At 35.4% G+C, this 21,400-nt stretch overlaps 1 protein-coding gene across 2 annotated transcripts in view; it reads right to left on the reverse strand.

Moving 5' to 3' along the window:
* Nucleotides 1-21,400, reverse strand: part of LOC149772822 (midasin-like) — a 270,606-nt gene that overhangs the window by 37,686 nt on the left and 211,520 nt on the right. For both annotated transcript variants that reach the window (XM_089947241.1, XM_089947240.1), the window contains exons 78-86: nt 14,959-15,064; nt 14,324-14,439; nt 12,620-12,698; nt 10,707-10,898; nt 8,234-8,304; nt 6,628-7,159; nt 6,069-6,302; nt 4,873-5,010; nt 350-634 (exon numbers count right to left, since the gene is read on the reverse strand). In XM_089947241.1, coding sequence (XP_089803367.1) covers nt 350-634; nt 4,873-5,010; nt 6,069-6,302; nt 6,628-7,159; nt 8,234-8,304; nt 10,707-10,898; nt 12,620-12,698; nt 14,324-14,439; nt 14,959-15,064 — 1,753 coding nt within the window. The remainder of the gene's footprint in view (nt 1-349; nt 635-4,872; nt 5,011-6,068; nt 6,303-6,627; nt 7,160-8,233; nt 8,305-10,706; nt 10,899-12,619; nt 12,699-14,323; nt 14,440-14,958; nt 15,065-21,400) is intronic.

The raw sequence follows: 21,400 nt of genomic DNA on the forward strand, positions 1-21,400 counted from the left end.
TCATTAATCAGACTCTATTCTGATGAATAAAATTACAATCAACGATCTGTACCTGATCATATGAACTACCCTAAAAGTAATTTCAAGTTGATTTTCAAAAGTTTAAATAGTCAGAGATATTTTATTATAATTCTGTCAAATTCAAAGAATTTTATGACTTTCTTGATTTTGGGATACATTCCAGCATGTTGTTTGAAAAATAAAAATTCTCTTCAAGTATCAGATTTGTCTCAAAGCATTTCAGTCAAAGTTCAAATTTTAAAATGGTTCAGAGTGCTTGACCTTACAAAACACTATGTTTCCTTCTCCCCATATTCCATATTGGTTCCTGACAAAGAAAAGGTAATACCTCTTTGTCATCAGCATTCTCCTCTTCATCACTCCCCCACATCTGCTCATCCAGTTTGTCTGTATCTTTTTCATCCAATTCTCCCATCTGTCTATCCAGCTCATTCTCCTTGTCAGAGCCATCCTCATTGTTCTCCTCATCTTCATCCTGACTGGCAGGTTCAAGGTCGTGGAGTTTACCATCAAAGTCAGTGGACATTTCAATGGCATTGTCTTCGTCAGGTATATCTGGCTGCTGACTGGAGTCTTCCTGTCTCTCCTCACCAGGCCTTTTCACATCCTCTAGCTAGAAGATGGTAAACAGTGCAACATGAGTGATAAGATGATATACAGTGTAATGTGAGTGTTAAGATGGTATAATGTAACATGAGTGATAAAATGGTATACTGTGTGACATGAGTGATAAGATGGAATACAGTGTAACATGAGTGATAAGATGATATACAGTGTAACGTGAGTGTTAAGATGGTATAATGTAACATGAGTGATAAAATGGTATACTGTGTGACATGAGTGATAAGATGGTATACAGTGTAACATAAGTGATAAGATGATATACAGTGTAACGTGAGTGTTAAGATGGTATAATGTAACATGAGTGATAAAATGGTATACTGTGTGACATGATTGATAAGATGGTATATAGTGTAACATGAGTGATAAAATGGTATACTGCATAGCTGCCAACACCCAAATACAAAAATACTGACTTCTTGTGACAAAAATACTGATTTTCAGGAACAAATACTGATTTTTAAAATTTTATGCATATGTAACTATTTACAACATACACAACCATCATTAAAGTAGGACAGTGCTTTGCATAATTATTTAATGTCAAAGATGCATGTGTTGTACCATGTTCCATTCGGGTGCCCATTCAGAAGGTGCAAGAGTGCAACACACTCAGACACAGGCTGTTTATAGTAGCCTTTTCCACACCTTATTTGTTTTCCAATCATTATCGATTTGAATGTATCAACTTTCATTGATGATCTCAATTCTGTGTGATTTTCTTATTGAACTGTTTTTCTTCTAGCAAACGAGTAATCCTTTGCGATTTTACTGTCTGGAAAACGTGTGCGAAATAAATCGCCAGCAACACTAGTAACTGAAGGAGGAAGGGTATTTTTCAAAAGAAATTTAACAAACCGAATTTCGATCGAATTACATCAAGGTTCTCTCTGGTATTTATATACGTCATAAGTTCAGGCTGAGTTGTGTATGATGAAGCAGCAAGCTGATGTTTATTAGCTTTTTTGTGCTCTTTATTTCATGGGCACCTCCATGCCCAATAGCGAAATCACATTACACAATTTGCAAAACGTAGAGTTTTCTCCTTTACTAGATGGTTTAACAAATCTAAACATGACGGCACAATTGTCCTTGAAGTTCTCTTTTCTTGTCTTTCCTGGAGAAAATTCTGAATATTCTGCTTTCCTATTCAGCATCATTAGAAGTTGAATATTGTGAAAATGAGATACAGTGACAGTGATAACTGTTTGCAAAATCCAATATGGCGGATAAAGACAGGCATTGTAGCCTCGATTTCGAAATGAACCAATCATACTGTAGAACTGTATTCCTATATACATGCGATACATTTCTATCAGAATGGAACCGAGTGCCCTTTCTAAACTGAAAATTGCAAGGAATTTTTTATATATTTTTTTAATATAAAAAAGTAGTTTTTGCCAAAAGAATGTACACCTGTATTTAGGTCCAAAATATGGGACAAATACGGAAATAAATGGGACACTTGGCAGCTATGATACTGTGTGACATGAGTGATAAGATGGTATACAGTGTAACATGAGTGATAAAATGGTATACAGTGTAACATGACTGATAAAATGGTATACTACGTCACAAGAGTGATAAGATGGTATACTGTGTAACACGAGTGATAAGATAGTATACAGTAACAAGAGTGATAAGATGGTATACAGTGTAACATGAGTGATAAGATGGTATACAGTGTAACATGAGTTACAAGATAGTATACAGTAACATAAGTGATAAGATGGTATACAGTGTAACATGAGTGATAAGATGGTATACTGTGTAACACGAGTGATAAGACAGTATACAGTAACATGAGTGATAAGATGGTATACAGTGTAACACGAGTGATAAAATGGTATAGAGTGCAACATGAGTGTTAAGATAGAAAAACCCAGGGACAAGGAAAGAGCAAGGTGGACAGGCAGACATGCACAATAAGAAACAAGATGTTATACAGTTTAACGTGAGTGATAAGATGGTATACAGTGTAGCAGGAGTGATACGATGGTATACACAAGAACATGAAAAGGGGAAGGTGGAAAGGCAGACATGTGTGATAAGGTGGTATACACTGGGGACATAAAAAGGGCATGGCTGATGGGCTGACATGAGTGATAAGATGAAAAGAGCATGGTATACAGTGTAACATGAGTGATAAGATGGTATACAGTGTAAAATGAGTGATAAGATGGTATACAGTGTAACATGAGTGATAAGATGGTATACAGTGTAACATGAGTGATAAGATGGTATACAGTGTAATATGAGTGATAAAATGGCATACAGTGTAACATGAGTGATAAGATGGCATAAAGTGGAACATGAGTGATAAAATGATATATAGTTTAACATGAGTGATAAGATGGTATACAGTGTAGCAGGAGTGATTCGATGGTATAAATCAGAACCTGAAAAGGGCAAGGTGGACAGGCAGACATTCATGATAAGATGGTATATACAAGAACATGAGAAGAGCAAGGTGGACAGGCAGAATTGAGTTAAAAGATGGCATACACTAAGGACATGAAAAGGGCAAGTTATATGGTGTAACATGAGTGATAAGACTTTATACAGTGTAACAAAAGGGAAAAGATGGTATACACAGAGACATGAAAAAGAGTAAGGTAGTCAGGCAGACAGTAGAGGTAAGATGGTAGACAAGATTAAGAAGGTCTAGATGGTAGACATGAAGTCAGGCTGCATTAATTACAAATTGATGATGCAACCAGATCTCCCTTTTCATGATACCCTGGTATACAATATAAGTCTTGATGGCATGCACTCATTCGTTGAAATCAAATTTTTTAACTTTATAAACACTCGATATTGCTAACTATCTTCTGCAAATTCAAGCACATTTGTATCAATACAGACAATGGTTTCTCACTATAATGCTGTTATGTTATGCCACATTTATAATCAGGTTTCTTTATACTGAGGTACATCACAAAACTGAGATCCACAACGATACTTTTGTTATATGGTGCGCTGCACAATACACAGGTGCTTTGTAACGAGAGAAAACTGTATATGTATGTGTTTAATGATTTACTGCACTATACAGAGGTGCTTTGTGGCAAGGGACAACTGTATACTATGTGTTTCATGATGGAACTGCACTATGAAGAGATGCTTTTAAACATGGGACCAACATACACTATCAAATGTGGGACTACACTATACAGAGGAGTACTGTAGTATGGGACCACTGTATACTGGCTATATGACCATACCCATGTTATTTAAGGGTCTGGATTATACTGGAGTTTTGTAGAGGGACCAATGTATGCATTGTGACCATTCCAATGTTATTTGATGGTCTGGATTATACTGTTGTTTTGTAAAGGGACCACTGTACATACTATGACCAAACTAATATTATCTTAGGGTCTGGACTATATGGAAATTTGTAGTGAGTGATCACTGTACACTGTCTATACAGACTACATGTATTTAATGATCTGACTGCACTTGGTTATATTAATATTGGTCATCAATTCTCGTAATTCACTAATTTTCACTCACAAAATGTCTTTAACTAACTGTCTGCACACCTAAAATGATATTGAACTCTCTTGGTCTTATAACAATGTTATGTCTGATAATATTTTCCAATATATACCTCGTAACAAATCTGATTTCTCAAACACTGAACCATACTCACTGACAATCATCTCTCTCTCTCCCAAATCAATGACATACTTCACTATTCCCCTCTCATTGATACTACTTCCCCTTCTAAAGATCTCCAATATAACTTACCTTTCCCTCTCATTTTCTCTCTACTTTACTTAAAAATAGGGGCCCTGAGTGGCCGAGTGGTCTAAAGCGCTCTCCGTTACGGATCACTGCCTGCGTGGGTTTGAGTCTAGGATTCGGCCAATGTGGGTATGTGAGAAAGCTTGCCAGTAGCTTCTTGTGGGGTCGGTGGTTCTTTCCGGAGTTTTCCAGGGTTCTTCCTTCACCACTAGTATTGGCTGCCATGCATAGCCTATCGTGTGCTGAAAAATGGCATTAAACCCCACAACAACAACAACTTAAAAATATCTCTTGGACCCTCTTCCATCCTCAACAGGTCAATTATATTCAATCTTTATTTAAATCACTGAACTAGCAAACATTACTGACCATATCTATATTCAATACCTGTAGACCCTATCTATCTAAACTGACTCACTGACGCACCTGACTATCTATCTCTATCTGATCAATGACATCTTAAACGACTCAATAACTCACCTGATCCTCTGTCTCTATCTGATCACTGACATCTTTCATTCCCTCCCCTTCCCCTATCCCCACTCCCTGGATGTCCTCAAACTGTGTGGCTCCTTCTCCAAGTAACTCCTCACTGAATTCTGGTGGTGGGCAGAATCCCTGGAAAGGAAAATACTCAAAGATAATACTCTAAAACAATGTTCTGCTTGCTAAGCAGGTCTCCTCTGGAATATTACTTGAGAAACTTTTAACACAAAAATTCAACACAAAATAGTCCTCAGTATGACGAGAGTCATCACCTCATGAAGTGAGACTGGTATCAGGCCTATGCTTCACTGTCCAGACAACAATGGATAAGATGGCTAGGTCTTTTCTTGATAATATACATAAATACACTGTGAAATTACCAGTGACGATCAAGTTCCAAAACGTCCTAACAAGAACTTTTCCAGATTAAACCATTACAAGAGGTACACTGTATACAATATGAAAATACATTTTTGATTTAAGCATTTCATGTCTTGACTGAATTTTATTCTTCCAAAGACAATGTAATCAGAGGGAAAATAGTGTGTATTCCTTTTCAAATGAAACCTGCTGCATTGGTGAATTCATATTCATGTTCAAATGTTTACTAAATAATGTTGGCTCAAAAAATGGTATACATATATCACATCAAGTCACACCCAGTATGCATATATCACATCAAGTCACTCAGTATGCATATATCACATCAAGTCACACCCAGTAGCATATATCACATCAAGTCACTCAGTATGCATATATCACATCAAGTCAAACCCAGTATGCATATATCACATCAAGTCACACCCAGTATGCATATATCACATCAAGTCACTCAGTATGCATATATCACATCAAGTCACACCAGTATGCATATATCACCCCATGTATATGCTCATCAATTTACTGAAAAACCATACTGATTGGTTTATTTATTTCCATAATTCACTGTTTTGCCCAACTGCACTAAAAAAAACTGAGAAAGATAGCACAGTAAAAATATGTACTTTTGCACCCTGATTATGAAAGCAGATATATATGTGCATTGAGCCAAAAACGTAAGTTTAGAACCTTGGTGTTCTCAATGAGATTTCACAAGGTGAATTTAGTGTTTACACCGGACACATCAATATGGATTTCTAAAAAAATTCCCCAAAACAAAAATTCCAAAATTTTCTTGAATGCTGACTCACCTTGGCTGCCAGTTCAGTAAATAACCCCAGCAAGACAGAGAGTAGTTTAGCCAGTGTCCGGTGTGTGGCCAGGCAGTGGACAAGCTGATGGTGGACAAGCTGGACATACTGATCTAGCAGTGGACAACACCTTGTCAGTGCCTGGCAGCAGAGTTCAAAGATGACATGGCTGGCTTGACCTTGGTCAGATAACTCATACAGCTGGCTCAGTAAAGCTTCAATTCCAGGCAAAATCTGTTATGAGACAACATACACAGGAAAGTTTATTATGGGATATCAAACAAACAAAATGCTTTCAGCATTTTAGGCTGAATATATGTTACGTTAACTGAGACATTATTACAGAAATTAAGTCATAAATATATTATATCAAGACTGTTTTGTTTTACTATACTTATTACTATCCTGGTTAATGTTATATAAGGTGTGTCATTGGATTAGGCCTATATAATAGATGACGGAAAACAGTTTACAAGAAATTTAGAATGATACAAACAAGGCCTGTTACATTACATAATATTAAAAAAATCACTATAATAATTAATGTGTCACTTCTCACCTTGGCAAAATTGACACTATCAAGATCTGTTGACAAAGGCTGAAGAATAAGTTGAACCAAATGTCCATCTTTTATATCCTCTTCTATAACCTCAGTTTCTGTCCTTAGTGCAGTGTCCGTCTGGCTCTTTTCTGTGTCAGTTTCTATCTGCTGTATGGAGTCTCTCTGGGCCTTGTCTGACTCTTGGCCCTTGGAGTTGATGCTTACATGTGCTCTAGATAGTTTCTGTACTGTCAGCAAAATTGTTGACACCACCTCCTCCAAAGCCTCACAAAACTCATGTACTTTGTCTGTACAGCCTTGTGGTCCTGAATTAATGTCTGTGTCAAGGTCATGACCTCTCTGACCTGCTGCCCAGTCCTGGAAGCTATGAACTGTGCTGGTAATCTGAGTGGTCAGGAAGTCCAGTGTGGAATTTAGTGGACCAGACTGACCAGCAGTTTGCTCAGTGAAGATTCTGGAAACAGGGGCTAACTTGTCTGAAAGGTCTCCTAGGCATGCAAAAAGGTTATTCAGATGCTCTAGGCATATCCTATAAAAGAAAATCATATTAACTTGGTAATGTTACATTTGCATAAACATTGTATAATTTCTCAGAAATCTGATACAATTCTTTTCATATTACAAGTGAAGTCTTTCAGCCACTAATGTGGTTTAGATTAATACATCAACTCAGTGCCATTGTCAATGCCATTTAAATCATCCAACTCCAATGCCACTGTCAATGCCACTTACATTATCCAACCTCAATGCCACTTACATAATCCAACTCCAATGCCACTGTCAATGCCATTTAAACGATCCAACTCCAATGCCACTGTCAATGCCATTTAAAACATCCAACTCCAATGCAACTGTCAATGCCATTTAAAACATCCAACTCAAATGCCACTGTCAATGCCATTTAAAACATCCAACTCCAATGCCACTGTCAATGCCATTTAAATCATCCAACTCCAATACCACTGTCAATGCCATTTAAATCATTCAACTTCAATGCCACTGTCAATGTCATTTAAATCATCCAATTCCAATCCAACTGTCAATGTCACTTACATCATCCAACTCCAATGCCAGTTACATCATCCAACTCCAATGGCATTGTCAATGTCAATATAAAGCATATAACCTGTACAATATAAAACAAATAATCTGGTCAATATACAGCATATAAACTGTATAAAGAGTCATATTTTCCTAAGAAAAAGTCACACTCATAAACAAGATCTCTCTTCTTTCCAAAAGATTATTCAATGTCAAGTAAAGTTACCATGTAATTCAATGTCAAGTGAAATTACCATGTAATTCAATGTCAAGTGAAATTACCATGTAATTCAATGTCAAGTGAAGTTACCATGCAACTCAATGTCAAGTGAAGTTACCATGCAACTCAATGTCAAGTGAAGTTACCATGCAACTCAATGTCAAGTGAAGTTACCATGCAACTCAATGTCAAGTGAAGTTACCATGCAACTCAATGTCAAGTGAAATTACCATGCAAGTCAATGTCAAGTGAAATTACCATGCAACTCACTGTCAAGTGAAATTACCATGCAACTCAATGTCAAGTGAAATTACCATGCAACTCAATGTCAAGTGAAATTACCAGGTAAATTTTTCCTTCTTCATTGCCTGGCACACTTTGTGATGGGCATCTGCTGCATCCTTTATTAAGCTCTGTAAAAGAAATTACAGAGACATAATTTCTGATATAAAATGCGTCTATAACAGGACATTTTACAGAATAATGACTTGAAGCCTTTCTGGAATTCTGTTCCTAAATTATGTAAATATTATGGATTCTTGGAAACGAGGATACATTTAATGTATCCATGTCAATTATTATACCAAAAAATAAGTTTAGCTAATTTTTTTTCGTTTTCATTATTCAAAATTCTAGGATTCTGTATGGGAAGCCAAGGCCCTAACACAAGTCAAAACAGGTGCTATTTCCATGGCAATCCAAGCTACTTCCATGGCATATTTAGAGTTTAGAAACAAAGTATTAAAAACTGCTTCCAACTTCAGTTTTTATATTTTTTACTTCTGATCCCTGTCCCACTTGTAACTGCCATTTTTATATATTTTACTTCTGATTTCTGTCCCACTTGTAACTGCAGGTTTTATATATTTTACTTCTGATCCCTGTCCCACTTCTAGCTGCAGGTTTTATGTATTTTACTTCTGATTCCTGTCCCACTTGTAACTGCAGTTTTTATGTATTTTACTTCTGATTCCTGTCCCACTTGTAACTGCAGTTTTTATGTATTTTACTTCTGATTCCTATCCCACTTGTAACTGCAGGTTTTATATATTTTACTTCTGATTCCTATCCCACTTGTAACTGCAGTTTTTATATATTTTACTTCTGATCCCTGTCCCACTTGTAACTGCAGTTTTTATATATTTTACGTCTGATTCCTGTCCCACTTGTAACTGCAGTTTTTATATATTTTACTTCTGATCCCTGTCCCACTTGTAACTGCAGTTTTTATGTATTTTACTTCTGATTCCTGTCCCACTTGTAACTGCAGTTTTTATATATTTTACTTCTAATCCCTGTCCCACTTGTAACTGCAGTTTTTATGTATTTTACTTCTGATTCCTGTCCCACTTGTAACTGCAGTTTTTAAATATTTTACTTCTGATTCCTGTCCCACTTGTAACTGCAGTTTTTATATATTTTACTTCTGATCCCTGTCCCACTTGTAACTGCAGTTTTTAAATATTTTACTTCTGATCCCTGTCCCACTTGTAACTGCAGTTACAACCTATGTACCAAGACTGGTCAATCATGACACAGCTCTTTTGTGGCAAATAGAGTAATAGACAGATGGACAGACTGAGATAAGAGTAATAGACAGATGGACAGACTGAGATAGAGTAATAGACAGATGGACAGACTGAAATAGAGTAATAGACAGATGAACAGACTGAGATGGTGGTGGTATCACAATATCACTGCATTAAAGCATGTGTTATAAAAAGGAAGGTAAATACTTGAAACATAATGACTGTATAATTCTAAATAAGACAAGAGAATTATCCAAGACAGACACAAAGCAATCAAAAGGCTCTAGGTAAATTACTACCATTCACTTGCTTTTCTTTTCTTTAAGTATAAACACAAAGACAATAAAACTACTTTTATTTTGCATTTATCTCCATGATTTTATGTTATGTATAACTGTATTTTGTAGTTGACCTTATTCTGAAATAAGTTCACATTGTACCTGTATAGGGACAATGATTTTGTAAAGAACATAATTCATAACTAATGTTTCCCTATCATTCTGGATTAAATATTTAGATTATTATCAACAGAGGTAAAAATATTTATTTGGGTCTGTGTCATGGATATCAGATTCCTTAACTGTTTGACAACTTTGAATGTTCCAGAGAGGAGGATGATCTACATCCAAGCTCTATTATTGTGCCTTAGTTTTTATATAATGTTGTTTACTTGAGAAATTACTCATTCCTGCTTCAACATCTTGAAGCTGTCAGTCTAATTGTTGTGATCAGTTTTTCATTTGGGTGCAATTATTTATTCAAATTATTATTCACTGGAAATATAAAGTATTCATCAATAATATTCTTGGACTGGAACATTAATTTCAAATTATAGTGAATTCAGACAAGAACATTCTTGGATTATATTATTGTGATATTTCATTAGACTCTTAGCATATCATCACAGTCCAGGCCATTGGCACATTACCATGTTCTTGACTACAGGCACATTCAATACTGAAACTTATTTTGATTATCATTGGAATTCAGTTAGAACTTTAAATACCTGGACTTGTTATAAAACATTTAGGACTATTTTGGATTTTATTTACAAAATTAAGTTTTTTTCTCTCTCAAATTTTCACTTTTTATTCAGGCAAAATAAATTTGTTGCATTTTACAAAACTTGTTGGTTTTCACTCTTTTCTATTACTTAGTGAAGGCCACTAATGCGTAATGCTATAAGGAAAGAAAAATTGCTCAATATGTGATAACACTAGCTAATATTTTACACTTCAGTTGCCATGGAAGGTGTTTTTTTTTCATGAATACAAACTATGTGCTACCTGTACTGTGTCCCTGATGTGTACATGGTCTTCATCTCCATGTCTCAGCAATGCAGCTGGGGGGAGGTCAGACTTGGGGAATGGGGAGGGGTACACTGCGGGCTCCTTCCCCCTTAATGGACAGCAGGCCAGTAACACCAGAAATTGACTAAGCCCCTCCTGTACTTGTACCAACAGCTCCAGGACAGATTTCTGACACAAATAGGACAAGATAATGCATAAAAGAACTACTTCAGTGCTGTGGACAGGACAGTTAAATAAACAACAGAACACAAGGGTCAATTGGTTTATTATACCTTGCCTGCAAACAACATTATATTGAAACATAACACAGGGTTTAATTGCTTTATCATACCTTGCCTGTAAACAACATTACAATGAATAATGTCTTAGAACTTGCAAACTCTTTAACACAACATTTTGAACTGATAAGATGCCACAGAACAGCTGCCATGAGTGATACATTATGTCGTTATTCATCCTTTGATCTCGAAGATGACCACGGCATCACTAACTGGATTGGTTTGCAAGCTTGTGATTGGTCACTGAAAACATTAATGGTGTTGACATGTTGTTGGTGTCCAATTATGCTGAAATATGTCTGCTTTTTTACAAGCTAAAGACATCAAAGATACTGGCATGTTGCACAAGACCACTTATGGTAAATAATGTCTGCTTTTGTAAAGGCTCAAAACAGAGATACTGACATGCTGTAGATGTCCAGTTTATGTTAAAGGATGTCTGCTTTTTACATGCTGAAAACATCAGAGGTATTGGCATGTTGCAGATGTCCAATTTTGCTGCATCCGATGTCTGTTCCTGTAAAAGCTGAAAGCACCAGAGGCACATGCTGCAGATGTCCAAACATGCTAAAGGATGTCTGCTTTTGTAAAAGCTGAAAATATTAGAGGCACTGGCATGTTGAAATTGTCCATTTATGTTAAAGGATGCTATCAAATAAATGCTGATTATGCAGCTCATAGTGTAGATGTTGTTGTTGTTGTGGGGTTTAACGCCATTTTTCAGCACATGATAGGCTATCCATGGCGGCCAGTAATAATGGTGAAGGAAGAACCCGGGAAGAACCACTGACCCACGAGAAGCTACTGGCAAGCTTTCTCACATACCCACATTGGCCGAATCCTAGACTCGAACCCATGCAGACAGGTGAGATGGCAGTGATCCGTTACGGAGAGTGCTTTAGACCACTCGGCCACTTGGGGCCCCCCTCATAGGGTAGACATGATCATTATATTACGATGTCACTGATATAATGACACCCAATTACCTAAGTGAATCACAGTGCCATGAACTGAGGGAGACAGAACACAAAACATTTGTTTTTTATTCTGTCTCTTATTAAGTTATGACAAAGATGTCATATATGTTTTATATTTGCATTATTAGTACTGTGAAGGAAAATAAAAAAGTCAATAAAAATGAAACCTTAGTAAATATGTAGAGATTAACAACCTGTCATAAATTGGCAATGCATGTTTTCTCCTCTAGAAAACTAATGTGATTTAACTCCATGTGTCATACTGAGAAAATTTACTTGTTAACCGACCACTTATCTCAGTGTATTTGATAGGAGGAGTCTTCAACTTGTGCAAATTAGATGAAATTTTAATGAATCGATATTCAGCTCCTAATTTTCACTGACAATTTGTGACAAGGTACTTTTTCCCATACTTTGCTATAATGACCTTGGTGTCAGATATATTTAACCAAAAATAGCAAAATAAAATAATTAAAGATTTTTTTTAATGACTTTGGATTGCTTTGGACCTTTGACAATATACAAACATCAATTATTCAAAAGCTGAATACTCTAACATTTCATAAGCAACCATCCTTAACATCTGTTAAGAAACACTGCAAGAATTGTCATGGTGTGATGGTGAACAACCTACCATCCATTCCTTAGCTTGGCTCTGTGAAACATGAATTCTTTTTCTCTCCCTCAGATTAGTTACTGCCTCAGCAAGATTCCTGAAAGAATATATATATATATATATATATATATATATATATATATATATATATATATATATATATACACATATTTGAATATTTATTACTGATCCCTGATTATTAAAATATCACTATGCAAGTTTTTTATCTCTATCATGGAGCAATAGTTCTGTCATCTGCTAATTTGCAGCTCTATCTCAAATTTTCACACTTAATCATCTGAGTATCAGTCATAACCTAAAATGGAACACAACGGTTTCTGGGTAAGTGTATTTTTAAATGAATTTTAATCTTAAATCTGTGAAATCTTGACCTTACAAATGTTGGTGCAATTAAGATTCAATAACACCTATACTGAAAGAATAATCTTTAGGAATGATATCCTTTATGTTGAGAGGCAACTTAGAATTTTTGTATCTTTTCTCTGGTTCTGAACCAAAGGTGTGTTAGTAAATTCTGACAGAAATTCTGTTGATAATTTTAATTAAAATTAAGTAGCAAAATTTGTTTCGGAAATTATTTTTCTCCAAAATTATATACTTGGTCAAATTAATGTTAGGAAAGAAGCTCCACTAACTCTCAAATCCACCAATTGCAAAAAGATGAAAAATTTGCATCTTTTCCAAGAACATCTCTCCTTCGACAACTTGCATACAAAAGGGTCCAAAATCATAGACCACACTATAAGTGAGGGCACAAGTTACCCTAAAACACTACACATACCCTTAACGGCCCGAAAGCTAACTTTATGGCCATAGGCAGCTTAGAAATGAGAGGACAGTCTCTCATAAGCTCCAAGTCATCAAAGAAGATGAAAGAGAATGGGAACAAAATTCACCCAGGGACAGCAAATGTATTGTTGCCTCTTGGACTAGTCATATCTCAGACTCCCAGAAATCCTGTGAAGAATGTGTGGATGGAACACCTAGTTCTTTCGTCAGCAGTTGACCTGTTGTAATGGTCATAACTGGCACTGGACACACTACTTTTGATAGGCAGGGATGGGGTACCATCAAGATATCCCCTGCTAAACTAGCCAGTGACATCTTGGGATGCAAACCAGTTTGTTACATGTCATTACTTGTTACATGCCAGGTCACAATTTGGTCATAAGCCCTCATTGCAGCACTTAGACCAAAAAGCAGGTCCCATCTGTCTTCAGTTGCCTTAAATCTCTTTCAGAGAGTCACACTTCAACATCATCTGTCAATTCTGAGAGACAAGAATCATGAATTTTTTTAGGAAATAACAAACTGAAAGAGTTCACCTGCCAGAAAATAAACACTTGCTACTTGGTAAGCAAAGAAATACCAGCAGTGTTCACAAAACCAACCAACAACAGGTACCAAAAATACTGTGTTGGAGCACGAGGTCAGAGGAAGTCCACAACTGCAAAGACATTCACATAAATATAAGGAAATTTCATAAAATAGCAACTACATTATGTGGTAAATATCTTTACACTTGTGAGAGTTTCTTCCCTTCATCAAGTTATGTACAAAGACAGGAAAGACCAAAGCTTCTGCATTTCTACAAATGCTGGAGTTGAGAGGTTGCAGAGCTTTTTTCTGAAATCAACGTCATTGGCAAAATGTGTTCAAAGAAGAAACTCATACTTCTCACCAAAATGATGCAAATCTGACCTGAGTTTGTAGTAATTCCTGGAAAGCTTGGCAGTGTTCAGATAGTGACTGACCATCAGGGCAAATAGGTGGTCAGAAAATCCCCGGGTTCTCTCAATGATGGCTAAACCAAGGTCCTACAACAGCAAATCATACTAAATTAAAGATCACATAATGGATGCAAGTCAAAATATTTTTGTAGCCTTGGCTGACAATATGAAGAATAATAATTCAAACCAGGTAAATTTACTCTTCAAGCTAATGACTTAACTATAAAAAAAAATAATCGACATCCTATCAACTAGTTAAGCACTAATGGACATAATGAACTAAAAAAACCCACAAGAAATCTACACACTATCAACTAGTTAGTTAAGCACTAATGCACATAATTTACATCATGAAATATATAACTATCATGAGAGTTGAGTTATTAATAACAAAAGAGTTCTGAAATGAGATCTAAACAAAGCTATTTTGTTTAATGTGACATCTCTATGGAGCAATTGCTTTAAACTGGATTTACTAATATAAAAACCAAAGAAAAAATAGGTCAGGCTTTGCATTTCTATATTTTTATGATATAATTAAATCAAACTAAATTACCTTTTCTGAAGAAAAAAGGTAAATCTACAGTTACAAAATCAACTATTTACCTGTGCAGGAGTTTGTAGAGACGTGGTAAATTTGGCCTTCCTCGTGATACATCTGTAATAATACTGCTGACAGCCACTCCATACCCTGACTAACGTGTCAAAATCGCTAAGGAAAATGAAAGTTACAATCATCAAATTAATACTAATGCAACCTAATGAAAATTTACACATGCTACTGTACCATTATCTTATAACATCAAAAAATTAATACTAGTGCAACCCAATGAAACATTAACTTGTGACATCAAAATTAATAATACTACAACCTAATGAAACATTAACTTGTGACATCAAAATTAATAATCCTGCATCCTAATGAAACATTAACTTGTGACATCAAAATTAATAATACTGCAACCTAATGAAACATTAACTTGTGACATCAAAATTAATAATACTACAACCTAATGAAACATTAACTTGTGACATCAAAAATTAATAATACTGCAACCTAATGAAACATTAACTTGTGACATCAAAATTAATAATACTGCAACCTAATGAAACATTAACTTGTGACATCAAAATTAATAATACTGCAACCTAATGAAACATTAACTTGTGACATCAAAATTAATAATACTGCAACCTAATGAAACATTAACTTGTGACATCAAAATTAATAATCCTGCAACCTAATGAAACATTAACTTGTGACATCAAAATTAATAATCCTGCAACCTAATGAAACATTAACTTGTGACATCAAAATTAATAATCCTGCAACCTAATGAAACATTAACTTGTGACATCAAAATTAATAATACTGCAACCTAATGAAACATTAACTTGTGACATCAAAATTAATAATACTGCAACCTAATGAAACATTAACTTGTGACATCAAAATTAATAATACTGCAACCTAATGAAACATTAACTTGTGACATTAAAATTAATAATACTGCAACCTAACAAACCATTATACATGCTACTGTACAATTATTTTATGGCATCAAAATAATATTTGTGCAACCCATTCTACCAATATCTATCTCATGCATCAAATGAACCTAATGAACCATTATCACATGCTAATGTACCATTATCACTACTGCAACCAAATCAACCATGATATTAAACACAATATTGTGCCATTATCCCATCATATGTAATTATTGCTACTGCAACCTAATGAAGCATTATCACAAGAAAGGACATTCCTACATGCAATACATTAAATAAAAACGTTCTCGAATTATGTGCCAGTAACAGGGCTTGAGAAAATGAAAACAAAAATTCTGTAGAAAATATGTTTTGCTTTCTTGCACAGTTCATAGTTTAACAAGAAATGTGTCCAGAAAGTATCTTTCATAATTGATATTATTAATAGCTAAAAAAGCTTCAAACTGAATTAAATAACGGCTTTGATTAATTAAGTAATTAAATATACATGACTTAAGACATCTTCATTCATGTCCAGAAATATTTCCAACTCAACAGGGACCACAACTATAACTTTCACAGTAAACAATGAACATCTAACGAATTAGGTCTGCTTGATATTATGGACTATATCTAGTTCCATGCAGTCCTTGAAAAGAAAATGAATGGAAATGAAATTCATGGTTCAAGGGTCTAACAGGAGACCATTACATAGTCAATAATTTCATTGAAAATTACTATTAGAAATGATCTATGTCAACTTGATACTTAGTCTCAGGTAAGACGTTTACCATATTTGTCAGCCTATACGTTGATGCAGAGTATGAGTCGAATGAGCACATTTGTCAAATTGTCCATCTTTCATCCATATATATATGTCAATGCTAAGCATAAGATGCGGCCAGATAAATACCTCAGCTGTCTTTTTCACTTTCTTCCTCACAGCATCATGAATTTTATCCTATCTGTAATTCAGTACCCTTACCAGTCTGGATCAATAAATGTAACTAACAGTACGTAATTTGTTTCACACAAAGTATTTTAAATGTAGTGTGTACTTTTAGCTACATATGATGACTCTGACCTGAAAATGTACTGAGTTACATATAGGATAAAATTTGCAATGCTGTGTGGAATTAAACTAAAATAACTTCGGTTTCATAAATATTAGCAGTATTACTGTATGCTATTTCAGACTACCAGCAATAGGGATATTGCATTATTGATGCTAAGATGCTTTTTCCACATTTTCTGGGCTAGGGGGAAGAGAGTTACAGAGAGAAATGCATTCTTGTTCCATCACATTTTTCTTCTTGCATTCATGATCGAAATAAAATATGGCCCTATATATATAGATATATATGTGTGTGAATGAGAGAGAGAGAGAGAGAGATTCCAATTCCAGGTCTTTGTGGGGTTATTTCTTCATCTTATTGCCCCTGTTTAGCTTTTGTGAATGAGAGAAAAATTAAATAGTAAAAGTAAACTATGAAAATACCTACCATACTCCTTCAGGGTTTGAATATTCACAATAGTTATAGTTATATCCATATAGACTCCATTTACTAGGTTAAATCACAAGAATGACCATTTCACATGATGTCTAATTTTCTTCGCTAGTATAACAACCTCTCCATTCCCAACAAATAAGATCATTTTTGCAAGTGCATGTACTCATCCTGGGTTTACAGTCAAAACACACCCAAACCAGTATGTACCCAAGGCAAAATGTAACCATATCAAGACATACCCAGACCAAAACATACTCGAGTCAAAATGTACCCAAGTCAAAATGTCAAACATGCCCCAAGTCAAAATGTTACTTAAACTGCTGTCAGTACTAGCGGCATGTTCAAAAAATGTCAGTGGTTGATAAATTTACATGAGTAACACCTGGCATTTCCTTTCATTATATGGTACCATATTCATAATACCCATGGTTAGCCTCATTTCCCTATTGGTAGCCTCACTAATCTGATTTGGTCTGCCAAATCTTGACCTCAAACAGGTGTTAGCTTTGGAAAACCTGACTAGAGTTGTAGCATATTTAATTAGCATGTACACACAACTACAAAGCCATGTGATTTGTGAACAATGGAAGTGATAACTAAAACTAGAAGGCATTGCTCACTTAGTGGTATTAATTGATAATGGATTATGGTACTAAACTTTTGTACATGAGCATGATCACAGTAATCAAGTAAATTAACAATAAAAGATTACCATGCAATCGTAAATATATATATCTCTCTCATAATGGGGTATAATTTTTATTTGATCATAAGGTGCAGTAAGAAAATTGTGATGCAATTTCTGCCTCTGTCATGGTAATTATCTTCTAATTTTTCAATTCTAATGCACCCGTATCAAATTTAAACAAAGTATATTACAAACAACGTATATTACTAATGCATGCTGCTTTAGCGCAATTACATCAGATATATCAGATATATTTTTTCATACATGATCTCTTCCCCAAAATGAAATATGTTTATGTTTCTACACATTATTTTTCACACTTTTGGAGAATTTTTTCCATACGAAAACTTATGTGACATACGAAAAGGCGATTTGGATGACAAAATCCAAATATAAGTCGATTCGGAGTATAAGACGAAGCAAAGATTTTCTGGTAAAAAAAGTATCATCTTGTAGGCTGGCAAATATGGTAAACATGCTGCAAGTAAATCACTTGATCAAATCAGATAACCAAAAAATTAACTGTATTTCAAGTATTAAGCTGGTTGTTGTTGTTGTTGAGTTTAATTATAGTGGCATGCGCACAATTGTGCATGTGCCACTTTTTTCTGACTGCACCACAGCCTGCTATTTGTTCCTGGGGAAGGGAATGGTGCCACCTTCCCCAGGCTTTTATGGGTTCAAGGAACCCTGATAGTTTGGCCTCAATCTGTGGGTCAATAAAGGTCCCTTACAGTTGAATGGTTGGCTGTCATTAGTGGGAAGGAGAGCTCGGGAACGTTCCTGGTTGCTTCACATCGCTGGTTTCTTGTTGCATTTGCCTGGTGTTTCTTGCGTTTTTTTAAAAAAAAATTATTTTTTCAAAATGTTCTAAAAAGGGGGGTGTTCTATGCTGTTTATAGAGGTTGTTAGTAGAAATCATGTATGAAGAGAGATTTTCAAGGTTATTATGGTATTACTAGTCGAGGTGTTTAGGGTGTGCTTCCTACATTATGTTATTTGTAAGTTTTTAGATATTGCCTCTTTAAGTTATTTATTTATTAATGTTTTTAGAGACTGAATGTTTATTTATACTTTATTTAGAAAGAGACCGGAGTCCTAGCCGATTACACGGTTCATTAAGGACATCTAGGACCGGAGTCCTAGCTGATTACTCGATTCGTTAAGGACATCTAGGACATCTGATTTTGCAGTTTCCTTAGTTTTTGATAGGTGCTTCGTAAGTGAATTATTTATTAATATTTTTATTAAATTGAATGATATGTTATGGGTTTTTATGTGGGGGCTTCTAAATTTATTTAGCTAGTTACTGGGTCTTTTGGTTTTGTGGGGATAGTAATTATACTTTGTTCCTAAGTCCTGCTGATTCTATGAATTTATTTATATTTTTATATGCTGATTGTTTATTTTTATTAGAGTCCATAAGTAACTCTGGGTATGTGTGTGGTGATCCAATCTCTTTTTGGTTTTTGATAAATATTTTCCTAGTGGGTTGATATTTTGGGCATATATTGAATATGTGGTGTAGATCTTCAGTGGTGTGGCAGTTAAAGCAGTTAATGGTTGCTGGATTTGGTCCTATAAACCTTCCAAAACTGCTTGCTAGTTTAGTTTTTCCAGTTATTATCCTGTTTATGGTTTTCTGTTCTAAATAGGTACCCTTAGGTAGCTGTATGTTCCTATCTCTGGTTTTTTGGTTTTCATGGTGCTTTTTACCTTTTGTGGAGGAGTTCCAAAAATCTTGCCATTTTTGGTCTCTATATGTTTGTGCGAAGCTTATTGCTTCTGTAGAGCTATAGTTAAGCTTGATAGAGATTTGATCTCCTAGTTTGGTTTGTGCAACTTTGTCTGCTGTTTCCTTGCCAGAGATTCCAATGTGTGACGGTATCCACATGAGCTCGACTAATTGATGTGCTGTGGTGATATCGTCGATTAAATGGCATGCTCTGTCAAGATATTTTTCCCTAGAGTGTGTATTGCGATTTTGGATCGATTTGATAACACTTAGGGAATTGCTTATGACTGCTTTAGGTATTTGGTTGTCTTTGATCCATTGTAGTGACTCAAGTATAGCCCAGAATTCAGTGGTGTAAATGGAGCAATAGTCAGGTAATCTGGATCCCATTTGTATATTGAATTCAGGGATGACTATTGCTTCTGCTATTCTTGGTGGGTTGTTTGTTTTTGATCCATCGGTATATATTTTAACATAATCCGTGTATTTTTGGTTGATTTCGTTTACCAGTACAGGTTTTAGTAAGTTTTCTTGTCATTCTCTATTGCCTAATTTGGTAGCTTCAATGTTAATCCTTGGTGGTTTTTGTAACCATGGTGATTTGTTTTGGTCTGTTACCTGTTTTTTTAGTAGAGGTATCTTTCTCTTAGTTCAAGGATTACTTTGCCACTTGGTGTGGTGGGTATGATTTGGGTTTGAAGACAACTTTACACTATAGCTATTTTGGTGGGATGGTTGTCTGGGTGGGTATCTAATCGAATGGAGTATCGGAGGAGCAGTTCTTGCCTACGTAATTTTAAGGGTAGTTCTGTTAGTGTTTGTAGTTCTTTTAATGATGTTGAGGGGAGTGTTCCTGTGCATAATAGTAAGGCTTTTCTCTGGATAGTGTCAAGTTTTTGTAGTACAGGTTGCTTAGCCGAGTTATATGCTTGGCAACCGTAATACAGTTTTGATCTAATTAGGGTTTTATATATCGTGAGGAGGGTTTCCTGGTTGGATCCCCAGTCAGTCCCTGTGATGTTCCCGAGTAAATTGAGATCTTTATTACAATTCTGGGTGAGTTGTTCAATGTGCTTTTCCATGTGAGGTGGTTGTCAAAGAACATTCCTAGGAATTTTACTACCGTTACATATTTGATTAATTGATTTTCTATATAGAAGTTTGGATAGACTAGGTTGTTATTTCATTTGGGGGTGAATATGATTGCCACAGTTTTTTCATGAGATATTTTGAAACCCCATTTGTTCGCCCATCTCCCTATGTTGTCTAGGCTCTGCTTGATTTCTTTAACTACTGTTTTACTGGCAGGATTTCCATTCATCCATATGCCACTATCATCTGCAAATTGTGACAAGTTTATTTTTGTGGAGGCTGCATTGAGGTCAAGGTCGTTTACCATTAGGTTAAATAGTAGGGGACTTATCACACTGCCTTGCGGTGTTCCATTTTCAAGTGAAAATTCTTCAGAATGGGTGTTGCCTATTCTTGTGGTAATTTTCCGTCATGTGAGGAAATCACCAATCAAGTTGAACAATCGTCTAGCTTTTCCAAATTGGTTTAATTTGGCCATTAGTCCATTGGTCCATACTAGGTCAAACGCTTTTTCTAGGTCGAGAAAAACCG

This window comes from Sinohyriopsis cumingii, unplaced genomic scaffold (genome assembly GCF_028554795.1).
Source record: "Sinohyriopsis cumingii isolate HCF-2022 unplaced genomic scaffold, ASM2855479v2 utg001164l, whole genome shotgun sequence".
NCBI lineage: Eukaryota > Metazoa > Mollusca > Bivalvia > Unionida > Unionidae > Sinohyriopsis > Sinohyriopsis cumingii.